General features: G+C 34.2%; 1 protein-coding gene across 1 annotated transcript; it reads right to left on the reverse strand.

The window, feature by feature from the left end:
• Positions 1–870: 870 nt before the first annotated feature.
• LOC110462859 (glycine-rich cell wall structural protein-like) lies at positions 871–15,561 on the reverse strand. Its single transcript, XM_021517087.1, has 8 exons — positions 15,550–15,561; positions 14,061–14,124; positions 11,747–12,472; positions 6,098–6,129; positions 3,666–3,739; positions 2,643–2,707; positions 1,431–2,279; positions 871–954 (listed from the first exon to the last, which is right to left on the reverse strand). The coding sequence occupies exons 1-8, from the start codon at positions 15,559–15,561 to the stop codon at positions 941–943; spliced, it is 1,836 nt and encodes a 611-aa protein (XP_021372762.1). The 3' UTR covers positions 871–940.
• Positions 15,562–16,323: the final 762 nt, after the last annotated feature.

Genomic DNA, 16,323 nt, shown 5'->3' on the forward strand with positions numbered 1-16,323 from the left:
GCTTCAATATAGCTATTATTATATATATTACATTCATAAACGTATTTGTATATATAAACATGTTACTTGGCTAGGAAAACACTAAAACATTGTCTGTTCATTATGATTTTTTTATAAAATATGTCGAAATATAAAGAAGAATTCTTGTTGTGGAAGATATAAATCAACACTTATGCAAGATATATGGAAGAATATGCAGTCAACGTACATAATGTATTAATAAATTTAGATTCCGCCAATCTGTAACACTTCTATTTCCATGTGAAAAAGGAAAAAAATTAGTAAATATTAGTAAATATTAGTCTTGAAAACAACGTCAGGAACAGAAACGAGAATAACTTCACACAATTTTGATGACACTTTAAGATAGAACAATTCTGGCAAAGTAGTTTAATGGTGAATTGGCTACACTTTTTCAGTTAAAACTGATAATTATGATAAACCCTTGTGTATATGGTATGTAAACTACATAAGATGATAGGCGGTTATATAAGTATAAATGTAAGTTTTTGCATAATATTGATTTTGCATTCCGAATCATACCGTTCAGGTTCATCGTTTCGCACATAACCTTGATTTAATTGATGATGATGCAATCAAAAGAAAGATAACTGGGATTTTTAGTCTCCTCTTATCAAACTAACACACTGTCATAAATCAGAACTATTTCAAAAATAAAAAAATCTTTTAAAACTGTCAACCTTCGTAGGAACATCATCAAAACAGGTGTGCTGCACATGCTCACTGATTACAACGTCATGTCTGTGTCTTTTTATAGTTCTTAATAAAACAATAGCGTTCCTTTCTATTTCAGAGGATTGTAAATATATAATAAGTCTCATATCTAAGAAGTACAAACGAACAAAGGATAAAGATTTATGATTTTATTGCAATGTTTTTGTCTCAACAATGCTTCATCAACTGTCATAGTAGTCTCTCCTTAGTATTTACCACCTAAAACAAGATATAAGGTACATGTATAAATAATCGGATTGTGCACATTCAGTAAAACCTTAGCAGTTAGGTATTGTTTTGAAGCTATTGTTGTTTGTATTTCGTATGTATTTGTTTCTTATTTTTAACACTTAATTCATTATTACAATTCTAAAAATGGAAACAGCCAATATATACATATAGCTAATGCTGTTCATACATTTCGAAACTTGATTTCAATTCAAATGTATTTTGTTTTAATCTGATGATCAACATGCGGCGCAATCACATGTCAAATTCACATCATAATTCTTTTTTTTAGAGAGAAATATTAAAAAGATACTTATTTTGAAAATCCAGTTTGAAAACAAATTAGTTTGAACGTATTTATAAGTATAAGTATTATATAAGTGACGTTCTTGATAGTTCTCATTGGCTTCCTTTAGTAGTATACAAATATATACATACCACAAAGTAACATTAACTGATGAACCCACCTGATCCACCTTTTCCAGCCCCTCCAGCGCTCACTCCTCCAAATCCACCACTTCCTCCAGCTCCGCCACCGCTCATTCCTCCAAATCCACTACTACCTCCAGCTCCGCTACCGCTCATTCCTCCAAATCCACTACTACCTCCAGCTGCTCCACCACTCATTCCTCCAAATCCACCTTTTCTTCCAAAACCTCCACCACTCTGTCCTCCGAATCCACCACTTCCTCCAGCTCCTCCACCACTCATTCCTCCAAATCCACTACTACCTCCAGCTGCTCCACCACTCATTCCTCCGAATCCACCATTTCCGCCGAAGCCGCCGCTACCCTTACCTCCGAGTCCACCTTTTCCTCCGAAACCTCCACTGCTCATTCCTCCGAATCCACTACTGCCACCGAATCCACCATCTCCGCCGAAGCCACCACCACTCATTCCCCCGAATCCACCACTCATTCCTCCAAAACCTCCACTACTCATACCTCCAAATCCACCGCTTCCACTCAATCCACCTTTCCCAACAACTCCGGCACTTCCGCCGAAGCCCCCGGTACTTCCGAATCCACCACTTCCTCCACCACTCATTCCACCGAATCCACCGGCTCCCCCGAATCCACCACTTCCTCCAAAACCTCCACTACTCATACCTCCAAATCCACCGCTTCCACTCAATCCACCTTTCCCAACAACTCTGGCACTTCCGCCGAATCCCCCGGTACTTCCGAATCCTCCACTTCCTCCACCAGTCATTCCACCGAATCCACCGGCTCCCCCAAATCCTCCGCTTCCACCAGATCCTCCACTTCCTCCTCCACTCATGCCGCCAAATCCACCACTACCTCCGCCATACTTCCCTATAATGATGTAATGATTATTTTTTATTAATTTGAGTGTAATTTTCTTTGTCTAAAAGCCAACTTTGACATTCAATAAGTGGCTTTATAACTTGCATACACAATTATATGTAACATATTTAAGCTGATGCAAAGCCAAGAAAATTAATATCGTACGTGCTGTTTCTTTGATATTAACCATATCATGAATTGAATAATGTAATGAAACAGCGCTGAGAGATTGGTGCTTTGAAGATGTTCAACTCTTAAACGGTACATTTTTATCAGAAAAGATGCAAAGCAATCGTTGGTTAACAATAACAAACATATTAATTAAAAAAGGGGGAAATACTAATAACAGTCACCATCGTCGTAAAAACCTACCTGCAGCGTTGACGCTGACCAGTAAGAGAGCTGCTAAACATATGTAGGTATTCATGTCGTTGAATCTGAATAAACAACCATATAACATATCATTACAGGGGTTTTATATGATGTTTTAAAGAACACTTTTTCCAATAACTTAAACCTAAAAATTAATATTGTTTGTGTCCGATACATGGATCGAACAATATTTAAAGGTAATTAGCAAGGTAAATTTTACGTTATATATAAATTATTATGAATTGGTGATGGACGTAGCAATCACGTTGGAGATTATCAAGTTATATATATAGTGCATCATGCAGCTGTATCGCCATTTCATAGTTGATGATATGGGCCAAAAAGTTTGGAAATCCAACTGTTAACTATCTTAACTAGCGTTGAAACAGGTGAATACATTTGAGGGAAATTCACCTTTGGCTTTAGCAGGGTTTAGTTTCAATAAATAAAGTTTATTATTGTTATTATAAAAAAAAAAAATAGTTTTCTGAGTTTCAAAAATTAGAAAGTTACTGGTGAATTTCGAAATAAATGCTTAGTACAATGTCAAGCGGGTATTTTATGATCACAAAAAGTATCATAACAGAACGCTAATTAGAAATATGACGTGATAATTACAACAATATAACAAGTATAAGACCGAAAGACAGAAATAATATAAATATCTATATCTATTATTATATCTAAATATATTCACAAAGATAAAGTATGTCAGACAAAAATGTGTCCAATAGGATGTTAATAATATGATGAAAGAAATTAAATATATCTTATTTGTGTGTGATTGCAATAACATAAACGTCTTCATTATCATTTTGCCACCATTTTGCGGTTTCAGACTTATTTTCAATTCGGAATATGTGAACTAATTATTTTTTCCTTCTTCACACTGCTTTTAAGAACTAGGACGAATTCAATGAGAGTACAAGTTAAATACTTCAACTCAAACATCGTATGTAACAGCACTGCAATCGCTATTGAATAACACTAAATAAATAATGTATCAAAGTCGAAAAAGCTTACCTGTGTACACTCTCGATGTTCTGCCCTGTGGAGTTGTGGAGGAGATATGGTGTGCAAACCAAATAACGTGCGATCTATTTATACAGACTTGGTGGAAATGACGTCACTGTTCCAGGAAGATAACGCAAAATGATGACTCCCTTTGTGGTTGAGGTTTTGTTGTACAGGCAACCACATCTTTAAAGTGGTATTGCATAACAGCTTGTTATTGTGCACGTGACTTTCTGACAACAGATGTAGTCGTGATCATTTTCCTTTTATTCCAAAGTAGGATTTGTTAATTACGATGCAATCGGATGTCTTCTTTAATATTTTCTTATGTTAATTGCTATACTGCACCGAAAACTGAATGTTCAACAATATGACTTCAGCTTTTCCTAGTTTGTGGCTTCAAGGCAGGAAATGCACACGACAAAGACTTGTGAATGTGTAATTATCTTAAAGTAACATCAATGCACAGCTCAGCGGTATTTCTCTCTCCTATGGTACGAGTGTTACATCATCTGATTTTATTCTACAGTGGAGAAAGTAAAATAAGAAAGAATTGGATCAAAGCTTACCTTTCATCCATGCTTACAAATAGTATTTTATCATAATTGATTTATAATTAAATTCCAAAAATGTTTTCATAAGTAAAACAATTGACAATTAAATATACAGTATGTTTATAAATACCGACAAAGAGAGAAAGCTACTGGATATATCATTTAACAAACAGGTTAAAAATATGACGGATATTATAAATATAAAGGAACATATTGGAAATAATTAAACTAGTCGTAATAGACAGATGGTAGTTTAAGAGAGGTGGTGGATACGGGCATTAAGTAGATTAGACGATAGGTAGTAGTTATAGAGAGGTGGTGGATACCGGCATTAAGTTGATTAGACGATAGGTAGTCGTTATAGAGAGGTGGTGATTACAGGCATTAAGTTGATTAGACGATAGGTAGTAGTTATAGAGAGGTGGTGGATACAGACATTCGATAGGTTAGACGACAGGTAGTGGTTATAGAGAGGTGGAGGATACAGGCATTAAGGAGATTAGACGACAGGAAGTAGTTATAGAGAGGTGGAGGAAACGGGGATCAAGTTGATAAGACGATAGGGAGTAGTTATAGAGAGGGGGTGGATACAGGCATAAAGTTGATAAGACGATAGGTAGTAGTTATAGAGAGGTGGTGGATACAGGCATTCAGTAGATTAGACGATAGGTAGTAGTTATAGAGAGGTGGCGGATACAGGCATTGAGTTGATTATACGACAGGTAGTAGTTATAGAGAGGTGGTGAATACAGGCATTAAGTTGATTAGACGACAGGTAGTAGTTATAGAGAGGTAGTGGATACAGGCATTCGGTAGATTAGACGACCGGTATTAGTAATAGAGAGGTAGTGGATACAGTCATTTGGTAGCTTAGACGACAGGTAGTAGTTATAGAGAGGTGGTGGATACATGCATTTAGTAGATTAGACGACAGGTAGTAGTTATAGAGAGGTGGTTGATAAGGCATTAAGTAGATTAGACGACAGGTAGTAGTTATAGAGAGGTGGTTGATACAGGCATTAAGTAGATTAGACGATATGTAGTAGTTTTAGAGAGGTGGTGGATACAGGCATTCGGTAGATTAGACGAAAGGTAGTAGTTATAGAGAGGTGGTGGATACAGGCATTAAGTAAATTAGACGAAAGGTAGTAGTTATAGAGAGGCAGTGGATACAGGAATTAAGTAGATTAGACGATAGGTAGTAGTTATAGAGAGGGGGTGGATACAGGCATTCGATAGATTAGACGACATGTAGGAGTTATAGAGAGGTTGTGGATACAGGCATTAAGTAGATTAGACGATAGGGAGTAGTTATAGAGAGGGGGTGGATACAGGCATTCGATAGATTAGACGACAGGTAGTAGTTATAGAGAGTTGGTGGATACAGGCGTTCGGTAGATTAGACGATAGGTAGTAGTTATAGAGAGGTGGTTGATATAGGCATTAAGTAGATAAGACGATAGGTAGTAGTTATAGAGAGGTGGTGGATATAGGCATTAAGTAGATAAGACGATAGGTAGTAGTTATAGAGAGGTGGTGGATACAGGCATTCGATAGATTAGACGACATGTAGTAGTTATAGAGAGGTTGTGGATACAGGCATTAAGTAGATTAGACGATAAGTAATAGTTATAGTAGTTATAAACAGGTTATCTCTTAGGCAGGTTTGGTTGTTATGCACGAGTGGATTAATATTACAACCCGTGTATAACGGAGATTAAACTATAGAAAAGACATGTTGTAACTATAGATTAATGACCTATTAGACACGTTTTACTGAAGTTAAAGGTGAGTCTAAGACAGGTATAGACATGTATTAGATATATATACAAAATCTTGTAACTGGTTTCTTTGAAAGGTGCGATTTAAGTTATTGATAGGGATAACCTTATAATTATTGGTCTCTAAGGCAGGTTTGCCTGTAGGTATCAACAGGTGTTAGCTATAGTTAACTGGTATCTAAGACAGGTTGTTTTATTATCATAGACATGGGGTTCCTATTGATAATTCGTTTCTATACAGATAATAGTCTTAGACAGACAGTCTCTAGGGAAAGTGTAGTTGTTATAGGTGATGCCAATGGAAAGATGGTATTGAAGGATGTATGTGATTTTGGTGAATTGTTTTGTTATGATCGTATGCAGAACAAATTCATACAATATCTTCCAATTGTGCACAATTGATATTATTCATTCAAAATTTCATTCATTCAAAATTTTCGCAATAAAATCTTAGGTAACCCCAAGACCTTGACTTTAAATGTAGAAATATTCTCTCCTTTACCATTTCTTTAACAGATTTAAAGCCTGATAAAAAATTCCGCTATTAAACGTTATTTTTTATATTCAATAGATCAAACGAAAATCTGTTTCTCTTTCTAGAACAGCCAAATAATTGAGCGTCCATGTGCTTTTTTGGCCATTTTTGGCACTTTCGTGTTATTTTTCACCTACTGTTGGGTCAAAAATTAAAACAATGCTTCAGTGACACTAAATAATTAAAACAAAAAACAGGATGTATAATTTTGCATATTGTTTTCATTATATAGAACTTTATAAACTTGTACAGCAAAAATGGACTTGCTACAATTAAATTGGCGTTAAAATGACAATACAAGTGATTAATCTTGTATCAGAAAAAGTAAAAGTTTGGTATTTTAATGGACACAAGACACACATATTTTTAAAAAGTCCGTCGAATAGGTCATTTTTTGAAAATCCTTCATCAAATGTTCCGCAAACAACAGGCATATGCTTTTAACACATTTTTAGATGCTTGTTTGCTATTAAGATTTATTATGATTTGTTTAATATTATGAAAACCTGTTACAGGTGATCTAAACGAGATTCAGACCAAATTTAAACATCAGAAGAGTGAACCCTTAACGTAGGTTTGACTGTAGTTTGACTGTGGTAGGTAGTAGCTAAAGACAGGAACTATATAAACCAACTTTGATTGTATCTATAGATTATTTACAATGTTGATACATACAATAGACGAAATTGCAGCTTCATTAAAAATACTCTCGATGTGTTAAGCCGTTATATGTTTTCTGAGTTTTAAGACATTCTTTTCAATATAATAAATCATTTGAATGTTGATATTGCCCTTTGTAATTTTAATCTAGCTTACCGGTTTTTCAGTGTCTTTCCTTAAAAATATTGGTCTGAAAAAGACATGTTATGACTTATGCACTAATTAGAGTGCACCTAACGAACCTAACACCACATTGCTATATTTAGATTATAACACAGAATTTAATAATGTAGAAGTGATATGAATAAATGTGTTCTCATTATTAACTTATTTTATAACAAATTAAATTGAACCACTTTTAGTGGATCGCGTGTGTATGTTGCGATGATCAGCGTTCTAAATCGCACATTCCTACATGTAGACCGTGCGCTTTGCGTTTGAATGAAAGTGACTAATAAGATAAGAGTCACGTGACAAATCATATTTAAGTGAGGTCATTGCCTTTGGTTGTTTTGGTGTACTGTGCACTGATCATATGTGAGAGTGCGGCCTCGGAGAGATCATGGGCCCGATGCACCATTATACAACTAGCTGTGCCAGACAGACCTATTGTGGCCAGGAGATATTAATGAAAGTACTTTTATCAAAAAATATTTACGCAACTCTAAAGATGCAATAATTATAAAGTTTAATGTTTTGAATTCATTTTGTTTTAGGGCATACATGAAGTTTTGAAGTTTTGATTGTTTGTACAGCCATTCTGTTTGTTGTTATGTTAGTATACATAAAACGATAAAAAGAGTGCTTATATGTTTAATATATGTTGTTTTTGTAAGGTGTACTACAGGTGATGAAGCAGACAGACCATCGTTTTGGAATCCCTCTTCGCAAGGAAAAGGTAGGTATTTTGCGATGGTTAAATGGTTTGTATAATGCATATATACTGTAAGCGTTAGCTGAATATAAAGGACTGTATATTAATGAGTATAAATTAATAACATATGTTTTACTGTTACAATGTACATGTAATTCAAATGAATTGATAGAGCTAAGGATTAAACTAAAGAAACACATGTTGTAACTATCGAAATGAGGTTCGATAGAAATAACAGATACATGGGTATATCGTTATTGTTGATTTCATGTTGTAGGTTTATATATATTTAATAATACATGGCGGAATTGAACCCTGAGTTACAAGCTCAAATTTTTGCTTGAAAAAACACTACTACTAAAACATGAATCACTACCACTTTTCTGCTGCTGATGTCATTACTGCCAGGCGATTAAACATCACAAATCAAAATCTGACATTAACTGATATTTATAATCTAGCAATTAATGAAAGGTTGTCAATTAATGAAATGAGAGAATTGATTCACACCTATACTATTAAATCGTCATATAACCTCCCCCAGTCAGTTGCTTCATTTTGAAACCAAGTAGGTGTTTTCCTTGAAACGTCTTGGCAGTGTACATTTTTAACAATAATAATAAAAAATAATAGTCAGGTTTTATCGGCCCCTTAGATAGACAGAGAAGGTTCGATTTAAAATAGCTTTATTGATTTTGAAGAGTCTGATAAATGTGAAGGAGAGTCTCTAACTAAAGAGAGAAGTTTGTTCCATGCACTGATTGATTTAGAGAAGAAATAGTTTTTGGGATAGTTCTAATGGTTATAGTGTCGATTGAGATGAACTGGAAGGGGAAAGAAATGTTAAATATAAGTAGGAAGTGGGAGTTCATATTTGATCATGTTGAGAAAGTTGAGCCTAATATTTTTCCGCCTGTGGACTAGATTTTCCTAAATCTAGCTCTTGCAGAAATTTGTTTTGTTAAGAAGCCTATAAACCATCGATATGTGTAATTGCAACTCTTCTTTGAACTTTGTGTGCATTTGACACACATTACCATTTCTTATTCTACAATTTACCTTACCACAGATTTATATACTTTTCTAAACCATTAAAGGGCAAGTTAAAACTGACTAAAAGTATGATATTCAGAACTTTGCTTCTACAAATAAATTCATTATGTGAGTAAACCAACTAAAGTTTCTGTATTATCCATACTGCAATGTTTTTTGCATACCAACTAGTTACGTGTAATTCATTCCAAAATAAATCCGCATTTATTTGAAATCGCTTTTATTTGGCTGGTAATGTTTCATATAAACGAAGTCAAATAGGGCCAACTGACTTCAAAATCGTCAGTTCGTGTTTTATTGGATGTTCGCCATACAAAAGAAAACCCTGACAACTATGAGAGATGTCAAAGTTTAACTTTCTACACAAACAATGTATGTATTAAACGTGTTGCAACGTTTCAAGACCGACCCGTCTCTTTGTTAAACCTGGGCAAAGGGACCAGTCGGTCTTAAATTGTTGCATTACGTTTAACACGTACATTGTTGGTGTAGAAATTAAATCTTTGATATTACATATTTCCAAACTGATGAATCTCATTAAAGACAACTAAGAAAGATTTTGACAAATTTGAATAGAATTCCATTGTCGTGTACCATCTGGACCAACTTCGAAACAGAAACAAGAAGGCGATGTGTATATTGTCCATATATATCGTCCTTTGGTAAAAACTGATTCAATGCCATCTTTGTGTGACACCAGAGAAATTGCCGATTTGTGCTATGATCACCTTCGTCGTGATTAAAGAAATTCTTAGCAAATTAGAACTATATGTATATATCAAATAATTGTTTTTACTAAATATGTATATATTATATCCCTAAACTCATTTGTTAGGAACATATTTATTCTTTTGTAATTGTATTTATTTCCTGTAGTGTCAATTATTAGTATTGCTACATGTTTTTAATTCTTGTACATTATTGAATGATGGATTTTAATCGTAATGCGTTTTTGATATTAATGGAAACCAAGCAACGTTTATTATTATTAACATTGCTATTGATGAAAATGGTTTTCTTTTAAAATGTTCTGTTCATCTTCATCATGTTACCTGACTATAATAACTGGTTAGTATAATAAGTACGATTTAGACTATCCTATATAGCAAAAGTCTTTTCAATATCTTAATGTGGAAATGAATTATCGTTATGCCAAATGTATTGCTGGTCCTTTTTACAAAAAACATTGCCCGAAAAAGTTGGATATAAAATATATTGTTCTCCTACAAGTTTTGTGAAATATTGACAACATATACTCGGAATCATATGTACAATAACACTTTGATACATAGAAACAAACCACACTTCATAACAATAGTCAAAAATATAACTTTGATGTAGATTATTTCATAATCCCTAGACCAGGTGTGATGACCGTTATCAGTCTGAATAAATGTCATTTGTTCTCGCAGTTAATGAGTTCTGCTATATCATAATTAATATTTCAAATTACAAATGTACAAACATCAAAGAGTTGACGCATTGATCGTTTCCCAAAATACATTGATGAAAAGAGAAAAGAGATCTTAGTTTGATTTTTTAGACACATTTCGCCTGCTGTCTCCATATGAGTCTCTGACCTGATAGAATTGTGTAAAAACATTATGTTCTTGAGAGAAAACAGAACAAAACGAAGAAAATGTATCGACACATAAAGGAAAAATCACACAATACACCAGAGGTAAAACATGGTGTTCCGGAATTAGGATACAGATCATTTGACACTTTTTTTTCAAATATTTAAACCAGTGCTCTAAAATAGCGAATTAACTGTGTCATGTAAGTTTAAGGAGTAAGAGAGAATCGTTTCTGTTTCTGCAAAGAACGTTTACGATCCAAATCTCCAATAATCACATTTGACATAAGGGGTTGACATGCAGGCCCCGGTTACTCAATGGTTGGTTAGAACTAACCATTTGTGAGGGACAATTTTTAAGATATGAGTACAGAAAAATCAGAACATTTGCCATCATTTAAATGCAATAGACTGGTTGAGAGAAATAAGATGAATGTGTTTTTAAGATTTATTATATTTTGTAATCCCTTGTTTCTTCTTGGCAATAATTTGATTTTTAACTAACCACTGGTTAACAAAAGCCAACATCTGAGCAACCGGGCCTGTGCTATTACTTATGTCTGGTCATAAATTTGGGATTTCGCCAGATTTTGATTGATCAAAACACACAAATCAATATCGAATGCTTTTGTTTTATTAGTTACAGTTACAATAGAAAACATAGGAAAACATTGAATTTGGATGACTAGTAACTTCCTCCTGAAATAAAGAATAGATGTCATTAAAATAAAGAAATAGAAACCTTAGATATATGCTAATGTATTACTTTCACCCTACAAAAAAATTGTTTATGTAAACAAAATATTACTAAGAATACGAATATGAAAGATATAAATGGTATGTCTATTCAGTAAAATAACTGTCTTATATAACTGTAATCACCATAAGCATTTTTTCTAACTTGATCTTTAAATAAATAGTATTCAGGGAAAATAAGCAATATCCTATATTTCTCTTAACATGAAAGATAAAATGTTCAAGATATTAGCAGAAAATTGTGATTCAAAACGTATTCTAATAAAAACAAATGAACTGAAATGATATCTTCATAACATACCCATTCCTCCGTTTCCACCGCCAATTCCACCAAAGGGGCTTCCTCCCATACCACCGCCCATTCCTCCTTTTCCAACACCCATTCCGCCGAAAGGTCCACCTCCCAATTCACCGAAGGGACCACCACTCATTCCACCGCCTATTCCTCCTTTTCCGCCACCCATTCCACCGAAAGGTCCGCCTCCCATACCACCGCCCATTCCACTGAAAGGTCCGCCTCCCATACTTCCTCCGAAGGGACCGCCTCCCATACCACCTCTCATTCCTCCTTTTCCTCCGCCCATTCCACCGAAGGGTCCGCCACCCATACCGCCGGAGGTTCCGCCTCCCATATCACCTCCCATTCCTCCTTTTCTTCCGCCCATACTACCGAATGGACCGCCGCCCATACCGCCGGAGGGGCCGCCTCCCATACCACCTCCCATTCCTCCTTTTCTTCCTCCCATTCCACTGAAGGGACCGCCTTCCATACCGCCGAAGGGACCGCCACCCATACCGCCTCCCATTCCTCCGTTTCCGCCGCTCATTCCACCGAAGGGTCCGCCACCCATACCGCCGAAAGGTCCACCTCCCATACCGCCGCCGCCCATTCCTCCTTTTCCGCCCATTCCTCCTTTTCCGCCCATACCTCCTCCGTTCATGCCTCCTCCGTTCATGCCTCCCATGCCACCAAATGGACCACCACCCATACCACCTCCCATTCCTCCCGAGCCACCTCCATATACTCCTGTAAATGGAAATGGTGACATATATAGACTTGAATGTATTTATATAGAAAAAATACAGTAAGAGTGATAAATGTAATGCTAAGAAACAGCAACGGCAATTGTGTACACGTTTTTTAAATTCACGATTCTAAACGTCGGCAATAACTACGTAGTTTATAGTGTTTTACAATCCATACTATTTATCACGAGATAATGATATATACAAACTTTGCATCTATAAGTTTCCAAGATGATGATGTTTACGTTGAATTGATTTGGGAGGAGATATTGATTGCATTTTAATATCTTAAGTGTGTCACAAAGGTATCACAATTGGAGAGTTGATATTATCGTTATAGGAACGGGTCATCATTCCCAACCCTAGGTAGAGATACTAATGACTATTTAAATACGTCACAATTACAATCCTATTACGTCTTTCATTTATTTTCATTTGGTGTAAAAAGCGCAGCGTGTTTCTTGTAGTACCCTAGGGGATGAAAAGAAATAATTCATGGCTAAAACAGGAAACAAAGCAAGTAAGTGTAGGAGACCAATGTCTTTTACATGTAGATGTAATCTTAACTTATGGAAGTTGCATATTTTCATTCCAATAATATCTATTATATCGTTTTCATGAAATATTATATACTTCATTACTGACACAATTTAAGTTTTCATATAAATGTCCTTTTTGTGTGGTTCTATTGTTCCAAATATTCCAGTAACTTCTAATGGATCAATTCTAATACTTCTGATGTCGTTCAGGTGTCAAGTTTTAAACATAATGAAGGGAACCTTTTGTGTATTAATTACATCTTAAAGTATAAACATAAACCAAAAATATATTAAAAAAACTTTGTAATTGATAGTATTACTTTTAGCACCATATTACAATAACATCATGCATGACAATTAGACTGCAGTTCATTTTTTAAAAGGAAGTAAACAATTCAACATTTATCTGGTAAGGTTGTTTATTATACAATTTTATGGATTGTGTAACTTAAAATTTTGTTACACGTACTTGTATCTCAATAGAAAATAAGCGCCTTTGAATATAGTGAAAAGAAAGTAAAGTCCTGTTGTCAATTAAAATTGACATCTATCGATGAGATAGAATTCTATATTTAACATTAAAAATATACTTAATGATAGTGTTGGGTAATATATATAGATATATTAAATAATTATATAGTATTTCAAGAAACTAAGGTTAAATACAATGATTTTATTTAGAAAATATGGAACACTGAGCACCAATTCAGCAAGATTAAACGATAAATTGGAAAGTATTTGATACAGTTTTGGAAGTTTTATACCAAGCTTAATTTATGATATTGATTTAATCTTGACATCATTTTATATTTTTGTTTGTAATTGAGATGAAACAGCAAAAACAATAAATTGGGTTTGTAATATTTCCTCAACTCCCAAAAAATTGCAAGAGAGGCTTTTTTGCGCTGTTTTTTTATTAACAGAGAATATGGTAAATAATTTTGTAGTCAACCTTTTCGCGAATATTAAGTTCCAGTGAACAATGTTAAAATAAACTCTCGTGCTCAGTCAAATTACTCACTGGTATACGTAAAATAAAATAAAACTAACCTGCTGAGCTAACAGCGACCACGAGACAGGAGGCTAGACAGATAAATGTATTCATTCTGATATACTGAAATAGAAAAGAAAGATGATTAAGACAAAATACAAGGAACAATTGCTTCAAAGATTAAACAAACAAACGCCTTATAATTAGAGGATAGATTCACAAAAATATATCTTAACAATAAAATATCGTTAAAATAAAACACGTTTATAACAATTCCCCCGAAAAATAGTTTTCTGCAGTAAAACACTAATATAAAGACTCCAGGGGTCCTACAAAATATTTCTGTACAGCAAATGTTTATAACAAATGCCGTTCGATCATCAATCACATTGTGACGTTTCACCCAATCACACCTACATATTAATCCACCACCAGGACCAAAGATATTCAATACCAAATTCAGGTACGATATTTTGCTATTCATTTTTAGGATTTACTTATTCTGGACTCACAAACAACTTGTAAGTTGTTTGAGCAGGCAAATATTAGGATAATGACATACCTACTAATTATTAATTAAAGTATGAACGCTTAGGGACAGATTTCTCCAAAAAATGATATGGCACCATTATGTTATATATTTCGAAATCAAACATATATGAATAGTCAATATACTTGATAAAGAAAAAAAGGGTTTTCATCATGTATCTGATCCAATTGCTGAATCATTCCTTACAACCTGTCAAATCATCTTACCTGTTTCAGTAGAGACAGTTTGGGTACGGCGGTGTCGATGTGCTGGAGGAATCGATGTGTTGAGAAGATCTATTCGTGTATATTTATACCCATTATGACGGAAGTATGCAGAAATTGCAGCACAATGTCAACTTGTAAAGGTCAATTAAATGTGTACCATCGATTATTTATTGATGTCCGTGTGAATGTAGCCTGCTTATAGGCACAATTGCCGAGCCTTTGTTGTAAACGAGACACGGAGTTTGCACTTTGTGTGTCAAGGGCTCACATCTTAGGTAACATTATCACCACATGGCACGTTTATATGTATGCCGGCCCATTGTTAGACACACAGATTAGGATCACCGAGTCATGCTGAAGTTGCATACCTTACTTGCAATTTAACATATCATTACCTGTACATTAATGCTAGATCGTTTCATTACTTTCATATACAACGTTTAACATTAGGGCGTAGAGTTAGTATTGTCTTGTTAAAAGTATATCGAGATTTATGTTTTGGCTTCGATAATTATTTACAAACTGTGTTTGTATCAAAACAGTAGATGTTAAGTAACAAAACATGCTTCTCCTAGTATTTTCAATAAAAAATTTTTTTACTGACGTTCAACACAACGTTTCTGTCGCCACATGTAAGTATTGCCTTTTGTATTTTGTTAAACTTAATTCGTTTTTAAACTTTAAAACGTATTAGTAAGTCAGTTATATCTGCTCACAGTTATAAGAAGATGAAGAAGTAAAACAAAAAAATATCATTTTTGATTATTAATGAAAACAATTCATGTAACTTACATTCGTGCCCATGTCGTATTTAATTTATTAGGCGAGTCCAATGGATTCAATATAATATTCTTTTTATCAGATCTTATTCATAATTTCAACTCCATGTACCAAGTGCATTATTTTTCATTTGAGCTTGGGTAAACGAATGGTATTAATAATCTTTTCGGTATAGTTGGTCAATAAAAAAATGTTTATCGACACGCTGTGAATGGCACGATGATCATGAAAATACTGCCTATACCGAAAATGTACTTTCTTTTTCCTGTTGTTTAAATTTTTTTTGTACAGAGAAATAATAGTTCTTATATGAGGTATTAACGACACGCCACTAAACTAACAGTTAAGATATAAGCATACACTGTTATGTAACTGATTTGCATTCTTCTTTCCAGACACATGTCAGAGAAAATTATATACAATACTAAGTTTTGCCCAACATTTTAAATAAATAAATTCATTTATACTTAAACAAAAGTTTCATTGTCTTCTTAAACTTTTAAAGTTGTCAGGTACAGAGAAGGTAATTAAATTTATAAACTGTTATGTATTGCTTCAAATGTGTAAACGGCGACATCTATGACATGGACATTTGCTGTAATTGTTATCTCTTCTTTAAGTTGGAGTAGACGTTGGGATTTCCACTAAAAATAATTAAATGACTTTATAATGAAATCAAAAAAAATTAAAATGATATGCTCGGTAATATATCGTGCTTTATTGTGGTCATGTTTGTTTATTTCCTCATGATATTTTTGCAGACAATTGTGGAAGTTTTCTATATAT

Source organism: Mizuhopecten yessoensis, unplaced genomic scaffold (assembly GCF_002113885.1).
Source record: "Mizuhopecten yessoensis strain PY_sf001 unplaced genomic scaffold, ASM211388v2 scaffold10839, whole genome shotgun sequence".
Taxonomy (NCBI): domain Eukaryota; kingdom Metazoa; phylum Mollusca; class Bivalvia; order Pectinida; family Pectinidae; genus Mizuhopecten; species Mizuhopecten yessoensis.